Below are 20,413 nucleotides of genomic sequence, written 5' to 3'. Positions count from 1 at the left end.
ACGTTTTGGATTTGTCCCTCTTCTTCCAGTTTTTCTTCCTTATCCCAAAATGAATAAATACTAAAAATACATGACATGAATAGAAGAGAAAAGAAATAAAAAAAAAACCAACCAAACCGCCAAAATCAAAAATGCAACATGAAAAAAAAAAACCGGAAAGTGACACTCAAAGAAAGACGCGGAAACGAGGTTAATACAGGTCAAAAGCGGGAGGGGGGAACGAGAAAAGAAAAAGCTGATTTAAGCATCACGAAGTGGAAGATGAGGATGCCGTTGGGAGTAAGCTTGGTGATGATCAATATACATGTCCCAATCGTTCCAGTTCAAGCTAGAAGGGGGAAGAATGGCTTGTGACGAAGCGACGGTGTGATTGTAAGCAGTGAAAGCGGTCGGTGCTTGAGCGAGTGATGGAGGCATGGATTGAGCTGCATAGACGGGTCGCTGCGGAAGCAAAGATGGATCATGCTGCAAGGGTTGAGGTGGGGGTGGCGTCGTTTGTGGCAACAATGACGGTGCATCGATCGTATTTCCATAATTGGTCGGTGGTAGCGATGTCATGCCGACTGCATGAGGGGAAGGCACATGCATCCCGTATTCCATTCCCGGTCGTTGAGGATACATGGGGGATTGCGACGACGTATGGTTAACGTAATTCACAACATAAGGAGACACGGTATTCGATGTCGGCAAATAACGCGGCATTGACTGTCGCGAGATCATTGACTCAACATCACGGTGGATATCGGGCGTAATGCCACCGACAATACTGGTATTGATCATGCGTTGAAACCAGGCCGATTTAGGCATTTCATCTTCCGCAGGTGGCATGGGTAAGCACTGTGAAGGTGAAGACTGCGGCATCGATGTCAGTTTCGTGGGCGAGACGGAAGGCGACGACCAGCTGAGCAATGAATCGTCTTGTCGGCTCACTTGATCGAATGAGAGTTCGTTGACGGTGACCAGCATGTTTAAAATTTCCAAAGCGCGAGGCGCGGGACCTAGATGTTGGTACTGTTGGACCAGCGCAATGGATTGCTTTAATCGCGCCAAATTCACGGCGGATATCCGATCTTTCAATGCATTGGACAGGTGAACAAGCGATGACTGAAACATGGCATAGATAAAACACGTTGGCAGACACAGCAGACCGTAAGACGTGGGATCTGCCTGTTGCGCTCGTTGCTGCTGGACCAGACTAGAAATCCGCGCTGCCGCAGCATCGCAAGCTGAACGCGATTCAATGACAATGGATTCAAGGTGAGGAAATCTGGCCGTTGACAGTTGTAAGAAAGGTCGATGTAATAGTAGCACAATAGTATTGTAGAAAATTTGCAAGTTCACTAAAAGCCCCTTGATTAATTTCTCCAAACATGGGCAATAGAAAAAAAAAATCACGAGGGATAAAGACTAAATTACCTTTTTGAGCCACAGAAAGTCCGACGCTGTCGACGGTTTCGTCCAGCGACGCTTTCCAATGCTTCAAACGGCGATCAAAGACGGCGAGAATGGTTGGATCGTCCAGATTGGCATTGGAGTTGGAGTTTTTGGCATTGGGTGCATAGAGAGCTTTGAGAACACGACCGAGAATTTCCGACAGTTTGATGAGAAGGATGAAGGGGCGATAAATTGGCTCTTTGGCGTCGGAGGCTGCCGCAGGTGAGTCGGAGATTTCATAGTATGACGGCATGGCGGTATCGAAATCGCGATCTAAAATTGTCAATGGTTTACCGGCGCGGGCACCCATCCAACGATCGAGAACGTAACATGCGTAAAACACCCGATGGCGAGTTTCAATTTCAGAAGGCGGCAAGTGCCAGTGTTCACACGATCGATGTAAACCAAGGTCTTGAGCCATACGAATGGCACTGCCGAGAGTGCACCACTGAACGGATTCAACATCGCCACCGTCCATATCCAGGTACAAGGTCATCAGGAGTGCGGCCTGGACATGACACAACCTTGATCTTTGCAAGTCACGCAATTGTTTCATGACTTTCCTAAAATAGCTGTCAGCGAAATCACTGGCGGCACTTTCCAACGAAGGAAAGTGTTGAGAAGCAAAGCGAAAAGCAAGGGCAAGTACTGATTGTACCACAATGGGCATTTTGCTTTTGAAATTGGAATTGCATTGTTGGAGGAACCGATATTTGTTGACAATCGGCAAGAAATGGTGGAGGTGACTAAAGTATCTGTGAAAACCAAAAAAAATTGTCGGAATGTCAACTTTTAGCCAAGTGGAACATGAAATAAAACCGAAAAATGTTACACGTCATTTTCTTTTTTTGTTTTTCCCTTTCAACGAGGGGAAGAGAAAAGAAAAAAGAGAAAATTCAGTGGAGAAAGCATAAACTTACAGGCCAATCATTTTATCCATCAGTTGTTTGCTGGGTTTTTTTAGCGTCGCGGAAGAGGGAGGGGAACATGATCGTGGGTTGTCAAAAATGGCAGAACGCATGGAAATGCCTACATCTAAGCGTTTATCTGGCTTGCCGGAAGCCGTTGTATCGGTGCGAACGACCATCAATTCGTCGTCGGCCATCATTTGAAGCACAACATCGTCTCGGCCAGGCCAGCGTACAAAAGTTTTTGATTTAAATAAATCATTGTCAAACAATTGCAAACCCGCTGATTGTCCTGTATACTTTAGCGTGTCGTAATCTCGGATATTGAGCCCTGATAATCGATCTCGTATATCCAAAGTAGGGTCGGAATGGCTGTCGTATATCGCAACGTCGTCTCCACCTTGTTCGTCGTCATCATCTTCGTCGTCGTCTTCGGACGATGAATCCGATTCATCGACCGGTGAAGCCATGACTCGCTGTGTTCGCCCCGTCAACTGGAAATTGTTTCGCTCCAATTCCTTGATAGGCACATTAGTCAGCGACATCAACAATGTTTCCATCTTTTTGCATCGTTTTTCCAAATTATCGACGTAACTAGAGAACAGAATCAGGTATCAGTAAAGCGCCCCCAACCCCATAGTCCAAACAAAGTTCAAAAGCAACGCATGAAAAGCAGCATTCCGACCAAGGGAAAATATAAAAACATGACATGATTTGATAATGCCAGCCCGAGAAACATTTTTTTTAAAAGAAAAAAAAATTAAACCCGACATGCGGTTCGTCAGTTCCACTTACACGCTGGGTGGCCCTCGTTTTTTGCGCACGGTTTGAAATTCACAGGTATAACCCCACTGCGAAAAATAAAATAATACAAACAAAGCGTGAGATCAATGCTGCAAGGCAAAATCAATAGTATGACAGAGAACAAAGCATTGATGCAATGTGACGTACAGCTTTGCAGTTGGAGCATGGTATCGAATTATCTGCATCGCATCGAGATTTACGTTTTCTACAGAAATCGCAACTGCGTTTGGCACGAGTACGTTTTAGGGGTGGGGAAGAGAGTGCTGAACTTGAAGGTGTGGGGGTGGGAGGAGTGTGGATAGGCGTAGATGTCGTAAATTGCTGATAGGCATTCATTTACATGAGACGCAATAACATGAATAAAAGTACAAAAAAAAAAAATATAAAAAAAATGTATAGAAAAAAAGCAGAAAAAAAAAGGCAGGGAAAGGAAGAAAGCCAAAAATAATAAAAAAAAATAATCTAATTCCACTCGACTGTGTTGAAAGTGATTGGATAAAAATAGAAACTCCACGTGCCGAAAAACTTTAAGACACTCTGGAGACTGATTGGATGAAATGAATGAACAGTGCACTTGGTGCTATTATCTTTTTTTTGTTCGTTCCTATGAATTTTTTTTAACGAATTCTTTGAAGTTCATGAAGCTGGGCTTGCAATTGATGAATTAAACTATGAAAGATAAGGAAGAGTCAGCATCAACACTGTGGAGGTACCAGTTGTCAAGTCAGATTACCTGAGCATGCGATCATTTTCATCCTTGAATCGGTCCACTTCTCGCAAAAGATGGGCATTGTCGTTCTCCAGTTTCTGCACCTTTTTCTATATTTTCATTCCTGTGAGACCCTACTGTTGTGGAAATAGGATAAAGCGCATCCAAAGATGATTATTTACCTCATTTCCTTCCATGTCCGCTTCCATGAATCGCAATTCCATGGCTTTCGATTTGAGTTCTTCTTCACGTCGTTGATTTTCTTCTTCCAGAGCCGCCACCTTGGCACGGTGACCTTGATGTAGTTTCTCTAGATCTTTTTGTTGTGAGCTGGTGACGGTCTTTAATCGGTACGAGAAATCTTCGAGTTCCTTGTCCTTCAAGTCCAGTAATTGCTGGAATTGAGTTTGCAACACCCTTAATTCTTTCTGATGTTGTGTCACCACCGCTTGCAGCTTTTGTTCGATTTCATTCTACCACGGTGTCAATGCACATAATTCTTTGATACGTCATAATCCAATGGGACGAAGGAACTTACTTCTTTGTTTTTCTGAACTTCCTTGCTTTGATGGTTGGCTTCATGGAGCTTGCGGTAACGTTCTTCGACTTCTTCCAGTTCTTGATCCTTGGCTTGCACGACTTTATCAAACGATAAACGCATCAATCGAATTTCTTCTTCCTTATCATCTTGCTTGCTTAGCGTTTCAAGACTTTCCGTGGAAGCAGACAGTGCGTTCTGTAACCGTTCCACTTCGGTCGTTAACCGGTCCAAATCCTCTTCTTTTCTCTTGCTATTGTCGCTCTCCTTGACCAACTGTTCCTGCAATGCGGCGAGCTGCTTTCCATACTTCTCCTCCTGTTGCTCCATCTGTGCCTTTAATGCTTCGAGCGCTTTTTCATGGCTCGCCGCTAATTCCGACAATTGTGCTTCATGCTCCTTGTGAGCAGCCTACCGTGTTACATACGTCAGTACCCTCATCCACTCCACTGCCTGCGATATTCAGCATTCTTTTTCTTTCTTATCATTATTGTTACCTCGACATTGGTTTTCAGGGTATTTGCCGTTTCTTGAGCTAATTTCAGCTGCTCCTCAAGTGATGCAGAGGCATCATGATGCTCTTTTTGGATGGATTCAAGAACATTGGCATGACCGGCTTGTACAACATTAACCTTATCAGAATATTCTTTCTCCAAACGCGCCAAGAGATCAGCATGCTCTTGTTCCAAACGTCTTTGCTTTTCCTCGTGTTCCTTCTCCTTAGCTTTCAAAGATTCACTGTGGGTATCTTTCAAGGATTGTTGGTCTTTTGTGTGCTCGTCACGCAAAGAAGCAAGTGCAGTCGCATGGGTATCTTCAAGAGTACGTAGGGCGACGGCATGTTCCTCCTCCAAAACTTGCATGGCACTCTTATGGTCATTTTCTAAGGCTTTCAGGGTATTGCGGTGTTCTTCGTTCAGTTTGTTCCAGGCATCTTCGACGTCCTGCTGTGCCTTGGCCTCAATTTCCTCTCGCATCTTATCGTAATCGGTATCGTGACGTGCTTCCGCAATGGTGAGCTTCTCACGATAGCTTGTTTCCAGACTCGCCAACTCGGCTTGCTTGGCTGTTTTAAATGTTTCATATTCACTCTGCAGTCGAGCAAGCTCTTTTTCCAATGTTTCCCGATGCAATGTATGTTTCGAGGTCAGTTGTTGGATTTGCGACTCGTAATCACTGGCCAACGTCGCCTTGGATACCGCAAATGAGAAAAGAGAACCAACATCATTCCCCGAGAATACAAACTTACTTCGACTTCGGCACGCACAGTCTCGCTGTGGGTTTCCAAACGCATGTCAGCTTTCTTCAGCGCCTGTTCATGTTCGGACATCAAACGCTGGATCTGTTCCTCATGCTCAGTCTTCAAGTGTTCGATTTGTGATTGGAAGCCTTGCTGCAACGACGCCTAGTATCATCATTTGTTTTTAAATGCACGTTACCAAACGTTGTCTTCTATTTTTCTGACCATACCTCCAACTCGGCTTTGAGTTCATCGACATGCTTGCCAGCTTGGGTTTGTATTTCGGCCAATGTTGCGGCATGCGATTCTTTCAACTTTTCGATTTCTTCCTTGTGGGACTTTTCAAGCATCTCGATGGAAGTGACTTGTTCCGAGTGGGATTGATGTTGCTCTTTCAAAGCTTGCATTTCTTGACTGTGCTGATTCTTTAATAACTCGAGGGCCTCGTCATGTTGCTGTTTCAACGCTTCGAGTTGCTGCAAATGCTCGTTCTTTTGTTGTTCAAGCTTCTTTTCTTGCTCCTGTTTCGCTTCCTCTGCTTCCTTTCTTGCTTCTTCTTTCAAGGAATCCTAAAGAGCGCCCGCTCAATATATCGATATCTATGTTTTTAATCCTCGATCAGTCCACTCACTACGGCTTCGCTTTGAGACGCTTCCAACTGCTGTTGCGCCTTGCTCTCGGCCTCCTTGAGTTGTTGAATGTGTGTTTCACGAAGTTGTTTGAGTTCATTAGTATGTGCTGCTTTCAACTTTTCGCATTCTTGCTCTCGCTGCAACAAGTGTTGACCTTTCAGATCGCTGATTTTGGATTCATGTTCCGTAGTTAAACGGGCGATTTCAGCCGCATGCACTTCTTTGAGCGCCGTCTATGATGGGGTAAACCAAATTGAATTGAGTATCATCGTCGGTGTCGGTGGAATCCAGTTAGTCGTGTATCTACCTCAATTTCATGACGAATAGTATCGAGCTGGTCATTTCTCTCGGCGGATAAGGCTTCAATTTCCTTCCGATGCTGTTCGGTCATTTCCTTTTGTTTCTCCATTTCACGATGCAGTTCAGTTTCAAGTTGTTGTAACCGTTCATGATGATGTTGCTGCAACTGCTCTATTGCTTGCTGATGCGTCGACGTCATGCGTTCCATGGTGGACTCGAATTCAGCTCGCAATTCACGCTCTGTTTCAGTACGACTGGCACTGGCGCTGGTGCCTCGAATATCTTTCAACGCCACTTCATGCGCCGATTTCATTTCTGCCAACGCTTCCTCGTACTCCTTCTTGGCCTTTTCCAACTGCTCGACAGTGTCTTGTTTCAAAGCCTCGGTTTGTTTCTCAAGAGCGGCAGCATGTTTGGATTCAAGTGTAGCCAACTGATCAGCTAAGGCGGTTTCCAGCGACGCCTGTCATACAAGAAAACTGTCAAGATCCTGAAATGGATAAAAGCTTTAGCGGCTTACCTTTTCTTTTTCGGTTGCTTCTTGAATCTTGTTTTCGTATTCCGCTTTCAATGCGTCCTTTTCTTCAATCGACTTGAGCTTTTGTTTTTCAAGTTCATCCATTGCTTCGCGATGTTCTTCTTCCAACTTGGTGATGGTGGCTTGATGCTCAGCTTGAATTGTGCTTAACTCTTGGTCAAACGCTTCGCGGCAAGCTCTCTGCCAGCAGGGGAAATTTTTTTAGTACCCACAGTTTATTTCTCACGTAGTGATCCGCCTTTACCTCGGTTTCCTCCTTTGTCTTGGATGACGTATCATTCAAGGCCGCTTCACGAACTTGTTCTAGCTTGCTCTCATGTGACGCAATAAGGGCCGCTACCTCTTCCTTGTGTGTATTTTGCAACTCTTCTATTCGTACCTAAATGGATCCCTTGATAAATTTGGGTGAATCGACCTTCCTACTTCGCCGCTTTGACTTACCTGTAGTGAATGCCTCACGCTTTTCACTTCCTCTTCATGCTTGGCTTTTAAGCTTTCAATTTCTTTAGTGAATTGATCCTGAACTGCACTAATAGCCTCTTCCTTTGAAGCACTGATTTCGATGGAACGACGCTCCAATTCCTGCAGCGTCATCACTTGTAAATACGGGTGATGGTACGTTTTCCATATTCCATTTTTACTGTACCTCGATCGTTTGCAAAAGCTCCTTTTGCTTTTCTTCTGCAGCTCGTCCTGCATCCGCATCGGTTTCCAAGCTTTTTTGCTGCAGTTCAGTGAGTTCAGTGATTTTTCCCTCGTATACGGTTTTCAAATTCTCGAGCTGTTCAGCGTGACGTTGATTCAGCTGGTTGGTGAGACTGGTCAATCGGCTTTGATGTGACTTGTGCATTTCCTACAGACTAACATTTAGACACCATCCTTGATCCCTTAAACCACAGTCGTATCAGTCAGCTACCTGAATGTTGTCGCGCATCTCATCCATGTCCTTTTTCAGCCTTGCTATTTCAGCCTCTTTTTCAAGAATCTGGTCATTGAGAGCTTCTTTCTCATTTTCCAGCTTTTCACGCAACTTTTCCATATTGTCACGCCATCGCTCTTCGGCGGCTTCCTGCTCGTTGCTGAATCTGGTCATCTCTTCCTCTCGCTCGGCAGCCACAGTAGAAAGTTTAGATTCGGCTTCCAATTGGGCTTCTTTGGCCTTTTCCAGTGCTTCCGATAATTGATTAATCTCGTTACGAAGCGTTTCCATTTCATTCTTCGACTCCTCAGACTCGCCAGTCTCGGTCTCGGTCTCAGTCTCGGTCTCGGTGTTGACAGCTTCCTTTGATGATGTTTGCTCGTCGGCAGCAGGCTTAGTCGTTTTCTCTGCCAATGCCCGTTCCACTTCAGCGTACTTGATTTTTAACGCTTCCAAATCCGATTCAGTGGTCTGCAACAATTCCTGCTTCTCAGCCAACGACTTTTCCTGCTCGGCATACTATGAAAAATCACCCGGTGTAAGATGATACGAAAAAAAAAGACTCAATCAACTTCCATGATCCTTCCCATAGTGACGGTTTAGAGGTATGCGATCTTTACCTTTTCTTTGAGAGCTTTGAGCTCAGCCATTAGCTCGGAAGCTTTCACGCCCGTGGAGGTTACGGTCGAAGCACCCGGTTTAGTGGATGCAGTGCGGGCGGTGGCGGAGGTCATGCCTACGGTGGAGGTTCTTCGTGTGGTAGAAGGGGAAGCTCGGCTCGACGAGGCGGTGGAAGTTGTGGGGGATCGAGCGGAAGCCGTGCCGGTGGTGGTGGCTCGACGACTGAGAGTGGAAGAGGTAGGTGAGGCGGTCTTATTCAGCGTACTGCTGGCGCGACTTAGCGTAGGACTTTGTCGAGCGGCGCTCGAAGTAGTTCCAGGCACCGGTGTTTTTGTTGCACGGGCTGTCGAAGTACGGGTGGGGGTAGTAGGTGATGCCGGTGTGGCACCGGTGCCTGATCGCGTCAAAGAAGTTCGCGCCGCACTGGTGGGTCGACCCGTTGCTGTAACGCCTGGCGTCTTGGTAGGTCGTTTGGGAGCCGCCGTGGACGAGACTCCCGCGGCGGCCAGGGACGAGACTCGGGTACGCGCGGTAGTGCCTTCAGCCATGGGTAAACGTTACTGGTATCTTCTCTTCAAGGTATTATCGACTTGCTTTTTTATCTCCTTTCTTTCTCACTTTGGTTTTCTTTGCAGATGAAGTGATGAAAGGCGCCAAAAGGGAACGGAAAGGAAAGGAAAGGAAAAACGAGATGAACCCAGCTCGTCATTTTTTTTTTCTCTTCGCTTTTTCATTCCTCCAAAGCGGACAGTTGAATCACAGACACAAAAAAACAATTGAATCTCCGCCACGATGAAGCGTCGTCAGCCGACACTGCTTATTTGAAATGCGTGGCCTGATGTTCCTGCTGTTTGATTCTCCTGGTTTTTACTTTTTTCGCTTTCCTATTTTGCACATGGCTCCCGAACCACTCATTAACCGGATTCCTAAGCAGAAGAAACAGGATGACGTGCCTGATGATGAGAAGCTGCGCTTAATAGAGCAGACTGGCCTTTTACAAAAGGTCAAGCAACGCGAAGCGGAACTGGCAGCACAACACAATCAGGCATCGACAGCCGAATATATTTGGCAAGCCATCTTTCTTAGTATCCCCTTTGGATTTCTTGTGGCTACATTTGACGTCACTGTTAAAGTTCAATTCAGTGAACCGTGGACTTATTACGGTCTAATGATGAAAGCAGTTAAATCGGCTCCAGGTAAACTTTTTCATCTTGCAACTGCGAAACCGCTGCGACTAAACCTACTGCTGTCGTCTCGTTTTCCTCCGGTAGTTTTATGTCCCTTCATTTATCTTACGAATCGTTATAAAAACAAGAAATGGATGCAGGCGGCCATGACGTGTGGGTCCATGTTTGTAGGGTCACTCCTACTATATACCCTGACCCATTCTCCTTCACTGGGACAAATGCTACGCGCACCCGGTTTGGCGACAATATGGATTTATTTCATTGTACAGCTGGATTTGCTGCCAGCCACAGCGACTTTAGTGATGGTTGGTTTGTATTGGTACTTTGGATTAAACAAAAATAAATAAGGTAGCAATGATAAACATGATATGGCCGACATAATTATTGCTGTCGTGCGTAACGCTGATAAACAGCAGCACCCACCGCAGCCACAGCCACTGCCGCAGCCACCACACCCACCCACTGGACGGCTCCACTGCAGCAGCTGCCCTTGGTCTCTTTGGGAGCAGCAGCAGCAGATGCAGGTGCCTCGACAACGGACTCTTTCTTTGCCTTGTCCGCGCCCACGGTAGGGGTCAATTGACCGGTTTCAGACAGCACTTGGATCTCGTCAAACACGGCAATATTCAATTCGAAAGATCGGACGGCTTCCTCCACAATAAGATCTATACAAATCATCCATCAGTTTCCCTGAAACTAAGTTCCCCATGGTTCAAAGCTCTTATTTGTCTTACCTCTGGTTTTGGCATCCACCTTGGCGGCGTTTAAGCGTTCACGGTAAAAGTTCTTGAACTCGGTTTGGTTGCCGAGGTTATCGAAATAGTAAAAGTTGAGACCGTCCTTGGTATCCCAGGAACCGTCATCTTCCTCCATACCGAAAACGTGCTTCTTCAAACGCTTGGCAAGGATTTGACCACCTACCATCACACTGGATAAGAACACGAAAAGCAATGATATCCATGAAGCATGTGTACGTACCACTCAAATCACCGAGATAACGGGAGTAGCTGTGAGCAATGAGCAAGGCAGGGTTGGTAGCACAAGCATCATGCATGGCTTGGACATATGTCTTGACAGCAGGGGTCATCGTGCTAGGATCAATCAAACCGGCCACGCGGTCCTTGCCGTAATAGAATTCCAAATCTGAACAAGACCATGGTGTTCAGTAAAGCTAATTTCAAGAGAGGATCGATGAACTCTTTGGTGTTCTACATACCATTGAGGAGAGCTTCTTTACGGTTCAATTCGTGAGGAAAGTGAATAAGCTCAATGACGGGGTTGGCTTTGTGCTTTTCAAGCAATTCTTCCATTGTCCTAAGTCGGGTTTAAGCAACCGAGTACTAGAATATCGTCATTTTTTCAATGTGAAACTTACTGGTAAACAAAGTAAAGCGAGTTGATGTAGCGGCCATATTCAGGCTTGTTGATATCACCCTTCAAGAAACGCCTATCGAAAGATGCCGAAAACAAAAGTCTACCTTAGTATATTGTTTCTGAAAAAAGATTGATGCAAATACTCGTACTTACTTTGTGAATACACTGGTTTCGGCAGCGCGATGCACGACTTTGGTGCCTTCACGCATGGCCGAGGCCAGTTGAGGATCTTCCAAAAGTTGCTCTTCAATAGCCTTTTGTTCTTCAGCCGGCACAACGGGCTCTTCGGGTTTGCCGCGCTTTTCAAACAGGGTATCCAATTGAGCTTGAGTCAAGAACTGGTTCAACAGATTGACAAGCATCACACCTTCGGCACACGAAGGAATTTCTAACGTGACCACCAAATAAAAAAGAAAAAGAAAAGAAAAAAACTTTGAATATCCGTTTTTCCTGTTTGATATTTCCCCGCTTGTCTATCCACGGTTCAGCGACTTACCATCCATATTCAATACGGGATGTTCCTTGGGAATTTGCGACAACATAGTGGAAATCTCTTCCTTGGACTTGTTGGAGAAAGGACAGCCTAACCGAAAAAAAAAAAAATGACAGCATTTAGTACCTGAGAATGACCCAAAGTTTCGGATGCCCAGTGTGACCAAAAATATTACCCTTTTGGAAAGCCGGGCTACAGAAAAAACATCCAAGTATTAATATCGCCCTTCACCAATTCACCGTTTCATACGATGCCTCTGATCCACTTACCATTTAGACAATTCACCGAATGAGACGGCAACAGATTCGACTTCCTCCATTTTAGCATAAGGACAGCCCGAAGCAAAGGCAGGGCACAAGTGCTTCAATTCTTCGGGGTTGGAGATCATATCAAGACCCGGATGAGGAGGCATAGCAGTAGTAGGAGCAGAGTCAGTCATGGCAATGGAAGCAAAAAGAAAAAAGATTTGGCAGAACAAGAACCAGTTATTGTTGTTGGACCCAACAACTCTATTTCTAGCTTTTTTTTTTATTTTATTTCTCTGGCTTGATTCGGTGTCTGAAAGGGGCGGGTTTCCGTGATTTCTGAGAGGTAGTCAGATGCGCGCAGTTTCATTGGTCAATCGCCGAGTCATTGAACCCTGCTCGAGTGGAAAAACCGAACATTGCACGACCAGCCACACCAACGCTCCGCTTGAACCACCTCAGTGGCAAAGTGGTTGTTCGTGGACTTTCGGCATCGATAGCAGCACATTGCCTTCTTTTTTATCCCAGTATAGCATACCATTTAATAGTCAAACCTCCGTTTTTGCGCGGAATTTGCTGCAGTTGAAGGTACAGCCAGGCGTCACATGGGTTTGTTGTCACCATGGCGCATTTGTCAAGCCGTTCTTTGTTGGCGTCCTCTATCTCCGCGCGGATAGTATAGGTGTCAGTGATTGCACTTATAAAAATTGCGTGTTTATTTCGCATGCGAATTTTCCAGGCTCTCGGAATGAATGAATTCCAGGATCGTATTTGTGTGTGTTGCGGTTGAACCACCTTGGGCCTACCGTGGTTGCCCGAATCGGGTAAAATGAGTCACGTTCATGAACCGTCGGTTTTTCGCTTTTTCGTACCATTTCAATTACTCAATGCGGGACGAAAAAGCTCAATATTCAAACACCTACTGACCTGGTCTTTTTGCTATACCGCGCAGAATACGAACACCAACTCTAAAAGCGCTACCGGCGATTTTTCTCCGCCTGAGTTTCATTGTTTTCCTCAGAACAATTGCTTCGACGGTCGGAACGCCGCTTGTGAACAACTCTATCGAATATTGCGCTGTAAACTGGCTCCATGTGACTGCAACGGCTGGTGAGGGCGCAGTTACTTACCGAGACTTACACAGTCGTTTTAATCTTTTTAGAAGCCTAATTTCCAGTGGGTTTGTATCATGCTATTCTGGCTTGTTTCTAGAAAGAATCAACCATTAAAACCGAGTCCTTATCAGATACAAATCAAACCCACTTCGGATAGCGAGCCCCAAATCGAAATAGATTTATCTTACGTGTGTCTATTTTGCTTTTCATACGCAGGAACACCGCTACGGAGAAATAATAGATCGTAGATAACTGAATTGATCTGAGTACTGTGCGCATTCCTGTTGATTTCATTTCCCCTGCTTTGGGTGGGATCATTGTCAATCAAGATGATATCATCAAGGAATCTTACATAAACAGCAAGCATCAAGTCACGGAATGCAACGTTAGTCCTAGTGATTGTTACGACATAAATACAGTGATGTAAAAGATTGCACAAAATAGCTCCACTCCTGTAAAATAACAATAGCTGTGCACGCATGTTACCGGTGAATTTCCATGCTTTATCCATTTAAGCAATATCGACCCAATCCATGGGATCTATGGATTCCCCAAATACATACCGATACCACACATTTTGGTCGATTAAATTTAATAAATATAAATGATGAAAATGTTTAGATAGATAATCTATGTTTTCTTGATAATGAGCCCTTTGAGCATGTCGAAACTGTTGCCGTCAGGCTGAAGGGTATAACGTTGACGAGAGTCATCCACACCCACGGCTTCAAGCATTCCCCAGTCCTTGGTGATGCCGACGATTCTCGCGCGCACATTGTCATGCGTTGTCAGCGTAACCAATTTATCACTGTCAAAAAAAAAAAAAAAAAAGATAAATCATCCGTCAATATTTAAAGAGGATGAAACCACTTCTTGAACGCTCCTTACCTGTGAAGCCAACGTCGATAGTAGGTATCGAGGAACCATGATCCCATGCCTTTTTCACAAAATTCGAGATAGTAATTTTCAAAAGTAACAATCACGCCTGCCAACACATCTTCCGCTTCCAATTTGGCCAATCTTGGGTTATGCGATTTGATCACGTCATTAATTGAAACCGTGGGTTGAGCATTAGAGAGATTGATACCACATCCTAGCATCGCATAGGCGTTGATGAGCATCGTGTTATCCACCTGTGTTTTCTTGCTGTGCAGTCGAATAACTTACCAATGACCAACAAAAACTCTTGACCAGAAAAGCTGGAATTGACCAAGAGACCACCGACCTTTTTCAAACCTCCCTTGTCCGCCGGCAAATCCGCATAAATATCGTTGGGCCACTTGAGTCTCAGTGGTACATCTTCATAACCCTTTCGTGACCGAATGCTTTCAATGACAGCCAATGAAATCATGTACTGGATAAACACCACCGGCGCATGCGTAAGACTAAGACTGTGTCTCACAATCAAACTGAATTGCACAGCTCCTCTTTGTGACACCCATGAATTTCGTCCTCGACCTGATGAAAAAAAAAAGGAAGGTTACAGATCAGCGCGTTTCCATGCTTACACTGTCATTGACCAAATATTACCTCGACCTGCCACCTGATGCGTCGCTGTGCAGACTAACCCAGAAGGTAATGCTTGGGAGAAAGTATAGTTTCTGGAATAACAAAACGTATAATGAGAAAATCTTTCACGATTTTTTGCAAACAGTAGAAAAATTCTTACTTGTCCAGAAGAGTCTGTGTACTGGTTACCACTTCGCCATACAGCATAGCATTACCAAATCGATACCAGGTTCCACCGCCCCATTGCTGCGCTCGCCAATGTCTCAGGGCCTCAAAGTACTTTGACGTATCAAAATAGCGTGTCAGCGTCTTTGGTGGGCACAAGGGGTCCTGCGAAGGTGCGGTTGTCGTCGAAGGATAAAGAATTTGCGTGACAGTGGATGGGTCGTTTACCGATAACGATTCAAGTTTCTGAGATAAATCCTGGCTTTGGTCCAAAGGCCCACAATAGAAAGTATCATGGGCATCTTTCAAAAGGCGAGTGGCGGCATCGGCTTGTTGTCCCACATTGGAAGCAATGGCTCGAACAACGTCCGCTGTATTCCCCGCGAGGTAAATCGGCGTCAACTCGAGTTCGACCGAGGCGGTGGAGGAATCTTTATGAGAGACGGACGAGGGGACGTTGAGCCCGATTTTTCTGAAAATAGCACCAAGGAAATCCTTTCGTGCGGCGGCGGACGTTATGAGCTCCGAGACGATCGCCTTGCCATTACTGTTATCAGCTAGATCGGCCTCGGTGACATTGTATTCGGGATGAATGCCCATCAGTACGGCATGGCCCTCCCCCACGCGGCAGTAAATGGCGGCAGCTGGATTTTCTTCAACTCCTTTGGCGAGACCGGCGTCCTCATACGTGCATAAAACGTCGACGTTTGGATATTGGTCGGCGTGTTCAAAATAACCGCCGCCATTATGATAGACTGCCAGTCTCTCTGGGACGGTGGCCTGAGCGGATCCATACAATGGTTGAAGAAACGTTTGATTCATTTTGACAGCGACGGAACGAGCGCCCCTTTCGCTGTTGTACACAAACCCAGGGAACATGGTACCTTTGCAGGTACCAGGAAAGAATCCCAGTTCACGTGGTTCGACAATGGCCATTCCAGGCACTCCCTTTTCGAATTCAATGCCATGAGAACCGTAGTATCCTCCCGCACAAAAGCCGACATAGCAACCACCGCCTTCAACATATCGACGGATGCGCCGGTTGGTGGGGCCGTTCAATTCGTCGCAATAAGGTTTATCTCGTCCTCCCGGAATTACCAGCAGTGAGCAAGTTTCTTCCCAAGGTTCATTACGAAGAGCGGCAGCATCGACTTTCATGACATCGTAGGCGTGACCGAGCAACGACTTGAGTGTTTCGTGAGTCATTTGAACGGCGGTCGGGGACGTCCCGTTGCCGTTGTAAAGCAAAACATTCATGCTGTTAGTAAATGAAGCGAGGGGTGGACAATAAGTGGCGAGACGTCGATTTGCAAACTGAGCCGCCGAGAGAAAAAGCGAGCGATACGGCAGCTTGGATGGGATGGAAGTTGAGTTGATACAGCGATCCAACATGAAGCCGACCCCCCAAAATCGAGAGAAATGACCGTCACAACCCATCATCAGCCTATCATAAAGGGTGCTCGCCTTATGAGCCCCAAAGCAGACATGGTATTTTTAGCCCAGTCGGTCTAAGCACGGACAGATAACCTGAAGAAGCAGAGAACTGGCGCATTATCGTACTATGGAACATGGTTGAGCAGACCCCTGCTACAATGCAAAAACGAAGCGAAAAAGGAAAAAAAATTGGATTAACCCACTCTCTCACTCTCTCTAGTTACTTGCCTTTGTCTGCAGATCACCCCCCAGACCCTCAGAGGATGATGCAGGTTACATCTTTACATTTTTCATTGATCAGGCTGAGTTTGCCATTATGGGATCGAATTTTTGGGGTGTGAATGATGGCAAAACCCCACCCCGAACAAAACGGCTAATCATTATCGCAAAGTATGGTTCGTGAAAGCGAAACGATATGGGGGACTGTCATTGTACCAGTAAACAGCTCAGCCTGCCACAATTGCACTTTATGAAGAGGTATGTCGGCTTTATGATGAGCTGTCCATAAAATTTCTGTTCAATGATGTGATGATGAAATTTTCATCTACCAAGCAGTACGCAGCAATTATGCTGATTGGCTGTATGAAGCGCTCAGCAAAAACTAAGGTTGGGCCAAAAATGTGTTCAGATAATGCTAGACGAATTGTAGTGGGAGTGATCGGAGATCAGGGAAGGTACAACAGCGAGCCAGGAGAAAGCGACTGTGGAAAAGGATGGATGACAAGCCAATTTACGCTAGCATTGAATGACTGTGTTCTTCAAAATGAACAGATCAAAAGAACGACATCATTGGTCTTTCTTAACAAATAAACTTTGGCCTGATCTCCCTCATCTAAAAGCAAGTTCTCTTATTTTTTATGTCCTTCAATGAAAACCAATCATTGTAAATAGAATAGAAGGAGCAGCATTGACTAAATTCACAGCTTTTAATTTCTTAAAAAAGATATTTATTCGTAAAGAATGATTAACATAGGCCAAGTGTTCCAATTCCCTACTTGTCAGATAACCGATTTGGCACCCAACTCAATATATCTTGCACCAGTTTTGCAGAACATAAATGAAATCCTAACTGATGCGAGTCTCAGTGACTCCCTGGACCAACTATCCTTGGATCGATCGACAATCACAAAGAAATCTGCGACAATTTGTTTAGTCAAGAGTATAGAGCAACCATCGTAAGAAAAAAAAATACTTATCTGGCAGATAATGACCCTTATTTGCCGTTGCTTACGCTCAGGACAAATGAAGGGCCTCAATAAATGTAAATAATAAATGAGCACAGCCACCGCTTGGTTGCAGATAATATGGATAATCAGACAAAATTTGCTCTTCAATATTCAACGAGTGAATTTGGTTGTGCATGATTTTGAGTTCTCCGTTTTGCTCGCAGATCCCCAAATGGATCATCCATAGATGTATCCCATGTCGACGGAAAACCCCGGTCCAATTGGTCATCCCTTCATTACAATTGCTGAACCTAGTTGCGTCGTCCGGAAAAAGGGTTCCGTAAAGTAGTCGTTTAGACGTCTTACCAACAGCTCGCTGCCTGCATACGTGCCACCATACATGGTTCCCTACTCCAAGCCTGAGCCAACAACGGTTCCTGGATCAACCCTTGCAACTTGAGTGACTTCTTCTTCCGGTGGATCCATCGGCCAAGCGCTGCCATTCACAAGAAAATAACTCAGTTGGACCATTCAAGCACTCATTATCCGTAGTTTCATAGCCACTAGATATACTTACCCTTGCACAGTTTCGTCGGTAACTTGATTTCTCATGTCTTCGTAGATGTTCAAACGCTCGTTAAAGGGTATGATATCAGTAAGTAACCATTCATAATATCGCGGTTTGTTGTGTGTCAACGTACTTGTTTCATTCTTGCGCATCATTCCCATGGAAGCAAAGCCTATGAAATAGTGTAGTAAGTAATTTCGAATTTGAGCGCAGGTGACATGATTGAACGATGAGGCAACCGATCCGATGATATCGCGGAGAAGTGGACATACGAATGCTCATTGGAGCGGTATGTATTCGCCAAAAGGGGTTTTGCATTGGTTGTAAATAACCGACCACGGATCGCCTTGTCGAGGAGATAACTTGATAATGAATGGCTTTTGACAATATGTGAGCTCGTTGACAACAAACCAAAGAATCGCTCATGTAACTTACCCGTATATGAATGTCATGGTACCATAAAGTTTTTGCGTGAAAAATGTTTACCAAAGATAATAGGCGTCGGAACGAATGGTTGGTGGTCGCCGACGCGTGGAAGAGGTCGTTTGAAATGACATTACTATGCTTGTCCGCCAGAGAATTGAGAATCGATCGCCGATCGACGGAGCTGTGAATACATGTTTGAGGACGGACGGTAGAATGGCAGGCTTTTGAAGAAATATAAGCATGTTGGCGAATAACAGCAAAGCAAAATTGATACAACTTACCATATAATTGGGTTGACGATCGTATCGATCACCTGCGGATCTGCTGGAGAGATATTCACCACATGTTGGAGGATGGCATGACGAATTGACGGTCGCCGATAAGTGAAAAACGCCGTTAAAGTCGGCGATACGGTATATAGCCGATAAATGTAGGAATGGGATTCGCCCTCACTGCTGTCAACGGGCGTCTTGATTGTGAGGAAAGGTCATCGTGGAGGGCGCTTTCGGATAAATCTGGCAGATCGCAAGCAGGACGAAGGAGGAATTCGCCAATGAGATTCGAACGATTTTCATGCTATATAATGCTTACAACTAGGTTGACAAAGTAATCGACGCCATTCGTTAAAAATCTGGACAGGGCACATGAACTGCTGGCATCGTATCGAGAAATGCTGGATCCATGAGACCATGACGCTTTGATAAAGCTCTTGTGAATATCCTTGAAGAAGTCGACAGCACGGGGATGTGGCTAATCGATGATACGAAAAACTTGGAAGTACGAGAACTATGTAGAAAAGAAGGAGTAAGCATACGAATATTTTTCGTGACCTCAGAATCCCACCTACTTGGGCTGCTTCAAACGTATTTAGCATTCAGGGTATTTGTCGAGCAGATTTTGGCACTGGGGAGCTTGCTTGTCGATCTGTATCCTGGACGTCAGCTTGAAGAATTGCGATCGGCAATATATTCCTCATAGTTGAAGGTCCTATTTGGGTAAAAGGTGAGCATATCAAACTTCCATGAGACCAACTCACTGAGACATACGGTAGATTTCGGACGAATCATTCACCATAATCGGCATTGCTAAGGTGACGCGTAGATAAGTATCATACAATGACCGATGAATGAGCGTTGTTGCTACAACTTGCCTTTGAATCACCTTGATCTCCGAGCCTTGCTTGAATAATTGTTTCGAGGAGGATGACTACGTGCAAACGGAAAGAAGAAATATGAATAAATAAAGAAAGTGGAAAATAGAAAAATGAAGAAGTCTAATCTAAGTTCTTCTTTGTTGTATGACAGCAACATGGTGAGGACTGAGTTTTTCGTGTTAAACAGAAATCCAATTGTCAGTGCATTTGAAACAGGGACCGAAATTCACAAATAGGACTCATTACCATTGATACGCCACAAATTTTGCTTGAATAAAGTGCCTGCTGGAATAGCAGCCGTAGGTTGGGAAAATAATCTTGCATCAAGGGCGTGGAGGTGCATTCTAACAAGCAGCCAAGATCAGTGCGTCGGTTCAGAGATTCCAAAGCTACTTTTTTGATTCTAGATCAACACCTCTTTGCATTCGGAGATGGATTAAATACGCCTTGATTCGAATCAGTAGCCACCTTTAAGGCTAATTAATGAGGATTTGATCGGACTGTAGAACGATTTCCTCCGTATTTGTGAGATCCGAATGTAGAGGCGTGGCCGTGTGTTTTCTACAAGGTCGATACAACAGTTAATGTTTGATTTAAGGCGAATTGAGTTTGCTATGAGGCTTACCATGGCTTATATTTTCTGGTTTTGGAACACCTGCTGCATTTGGGAACGGATTAAAAAAACGCCTCGATGGATGAATCAGTCGTTTGTAAGACTTTTAAGTCTTGTTCGGATTGAAAAGACAGAAGGAATCCTTGAACTGGAGCGTTTCTGATTCGAATCAAAGGCGTGACGGTGGATTAGATGTAGATAAGATTAATTTATCTGCTTTGGCTTCAATTGAGTTGAGCTTGGCTGAGACTTACTGTAAGCCCATAATTTCATTTCTTGTAGCTACACCTGCGGAACCTGTGTCTGGTAAAGGGGCGCCTTG

The 20,413-nt window shown here is 45.0% G+C and overlaps 7 protein-coding genes across 7 annotated transcripts; 1 reads left to right on the top strand and 6 right to left on the bottom strand.

Annotated features, from left to right (window-relative positions):
• Positions 1-117: 117 nt before the first annotated feature.
• BYT42DRAFT_562555 (fungal-specific transcription factor domain-containing protein) lies at positions 118-3,540 on the bottom strand. The gene is made up of 5 exons (XM_051567481.1): positions 3,294-3,540; positions 3,138-3,193; positions 2,355-2,936; positions 1,417-2,189; positions 118-1,340 (listed from the first exon to the last, which is right to left on the bottom strand). The coding sequence occupies exons 1-5, from the start codon at positions 3,480-3,482 to the stop codon at positions 241-243; spliced, it is 2,700 nt and encodes an 899-aa protein (XP_051425127.1). The 5' UTR covers positions 3,483-3,540; the 3' UTR covers positions 118-240.
• Positions 3,541-4,536: 996 nt separating this feature from the next.
• On the bottom strand, positions 4,537-5,828 carry BYT42DRAFT_261074 (uncharacterized protein). The gene is made up of 2 exons (XM_051562754.1): positions 5,643-5,828; positions 4,537-5,583 (listed from the first exon to the last, which is right to left on the bottom strand). The coding sequence occupies exons 1-2, from the start codon at positions 5,721-5,723 to the stop codon at positions 4,831-4,833; spliced, it is 834 nt and encodes a 277-aa protein (XP_051425126.1). The 5' UTR covers positions 5,724-5,828; the 3' UTR covers positions 4,537-4,830.
• Positions 5,829-7,562: 1,734 nt separating this feature from the next.
• Positions 7,563-9,340, bottom strand: BYT42DRAFT_261059 (uncharacterized protein). The gene is made up of 4 exons (XM_051562753.1): positions 8,643-9,340; positions 8,020-8,541; positions 7,750-7,963; positions 7,563-7,685 (listed from the first exon to the last, which is right to left on the bottom strand). Exons 1-3 carry the CDS (start codon positions 9,189-9,191, stop codon positions 7,889-7,891), a joined length of 1,146 nt encoding a protein of 381 aa, XP_051425125.1. The 5' UTR covers positions 9,192-9,340; the 3' UTR covers positions 7,563-7,685; positions 7,750-7,888.
• A 198-nt stretch (positions 9,341-9,538) lies between these two features.
• Positions 9,539-10,177, top strand: BYT42DRAFT_592692 (uncharacterized protein; the record flags this gene model as incomplete). The annotated part of the gene is made up of 2 exons (XM_051570637.1): positions 9,539-9,839; positions 9,915-10,177. The coding sequence occupies 2 exons, from the start codon at positions 9,539-9,541 to the stop codon at positions 10,175-10,177; spliced, it is 564 nt and encodes a 187-aa protein (XP_051425124.1).
• A 34-nt stretch (positions 10,178-10,211) lies between these two features.
• On the bottom strand, positions 10,212-12,109 carry BYT42DRAFT_493890 (heme oxygenase-domain-containing protein; the record flags this gene model as incomplete). The annotated part of the gene is made up of 9 exons (XM_051564256.1): positions 10,212-10,495; positions 10,565-10,747; positions 10,809-10,973; positions 11,047-11,144; positions 11,206-11,277; positions 11,358-11,592; positions 11,701-11,787; positions 11,873-11,889; positions 11,967-12,109. 9 exons carry the CDS (start codon positions 12,107-12,109, stop codon positions 10,212-10,214), a joined length of 1,284 nt encoding a protein of 427 aa, XP_051425123.1.
• Positions 12,110-13,687: 1,578 nt separating this feature from the next.
• Positions 13,688-15,937, bottom strand: BYT42DRAFT_544339 (biotin-protein ligase; the record flags this gene model as incomplete). The annotated part of the gene is made up of 5 exons (XM_051565752.1): positions 13,688-13,865; positions 13,946-14,150; positions 14,225-14,515; positions 14,588-14,658; positions 14,727-15,937. 5 exons carry the CDS (start codon positions 15,935-15,937, stop codon positions 13,688-13,690), a joined length of 1,956 nt encoding a protein of 651 aa, XP_051425122.1.
• A 1,201-nt stretch (positions 15,938-17,138) lies between these two features.
• Positions 17,139-20,364, bottom strand: BYT42DRAFT_603504 (uncharacterized protein; the record flags this gene model as incomplete). Its single annotated transcript, XM_051571079.1, is given in 9 exon segments — positions 17,139-17,300; positions 17,698-17,711; positions 17,909-17,964; positions 18,779-18,901; positions 18,917-19,075; positions 19,090-19,111; positions 19,362-19,531; positions 19,725-19,822; positions 20,346-20,364. The coding sequence occupies 9 exon segments, from the start codon at positions 20,362-20,364 to the stop codon at positions 17,164-17,166; spliced, it is 798 nt and encodes a 265-aa protein (XP_051425121.1). The 3' UTR covers positions 17,139-17,163.
• Between the last annotated feature and the right edge of the window lie 49 nt (positions 20,365-20,413).

The sequence above is a fragment of the Radiomyces spectabilis genome, assembly GCF_025331425.1.
Source record: "Radiomyces spectabilis strain NRRL 2753 chromosome Unknown BYT42scaffold_4, whole genome shotgun sequence".
Classification (NCBI taxonomy): Eukaryota; Fungi; Mucoromycota; class Mucoromycetes; order Mucorales; family Radiomycetaceae; genus Radiomyces; species Radiomyces spectabilis.
The sequence above is the reverse complement of the archived record's forward strand: the minus strand, read 5'-3'. Positions and strand labels throughout refer to the sequence as shown.

What these genes read in the sequence shown, in the direction of transcription:
- BYT42DRAFT_562555 (XM_051567481.1), bottom strand. Translation starts at nt 3,482, where the DNA reads ATGAATGCCTATCAGCAATTTACGACATCTACGCCTATCCACACTCCT. An exon ending in CATGCTCCAACTGCAAAGCT is followed by an intron (nt 3,194 to 3,293) that starts GTACGTCACATT and finishes TATTTTTCGCAG; the next exon opens with TGGGGTTATACCTGTGAATT. An exon ending in ATGGATAAAATGATTGGCCT is followed by an intron (nt 2,190 to 2,354) that starts GTAAGTTTATGC and finishes TGGTTTTCACAG; the next exon opens with ATACTTTAGTCACCTCCACC.
- BYT42DRAFT_261074 (XM_051562754.1), bottom strand. Translation starts at nt 5,723, where the DNA reads ATGTCCGAACATGAACAGGCGCTGAAGAAAGCTGACATGCGTTTGGAA. An exon ending in CTGTGCGTGCCGAAGTCGAA is followed by an intron (nt 5,584 to 5,642) that starts GTAAGTTTGTAT and finishes GCGGTATCCAAG; the next exon opens with GCGACGTTGGCCAGTGATTA.
- BYT42DRAFT_261059 (XM_051562753.1), bottom strand. Translation starts at nt 9,191, where the DNA reads ATGGCTGAAGGCACTACCGCGCGTACCCGAGTCTCGTCCCTGGCCGCC. An exon ending in TCAAAGCTCTCAAAGAAAAG is followed by an intron (nt 8,542 to 8,642) that starts GTAAAGATCGCA and finishes GATTTTTCATAG; the next exon opens with TATGCCGAGCAGGAAAAGTC. An exon ending in AGATGCGCGACAACATTCAG is followed by an intron (nt 7,964 to 8,019) that starts GTAGCTGACTGA and finishes TCTAAATGTTAG; the next exon opens with TCTGTAGGAAATGCACAAGT.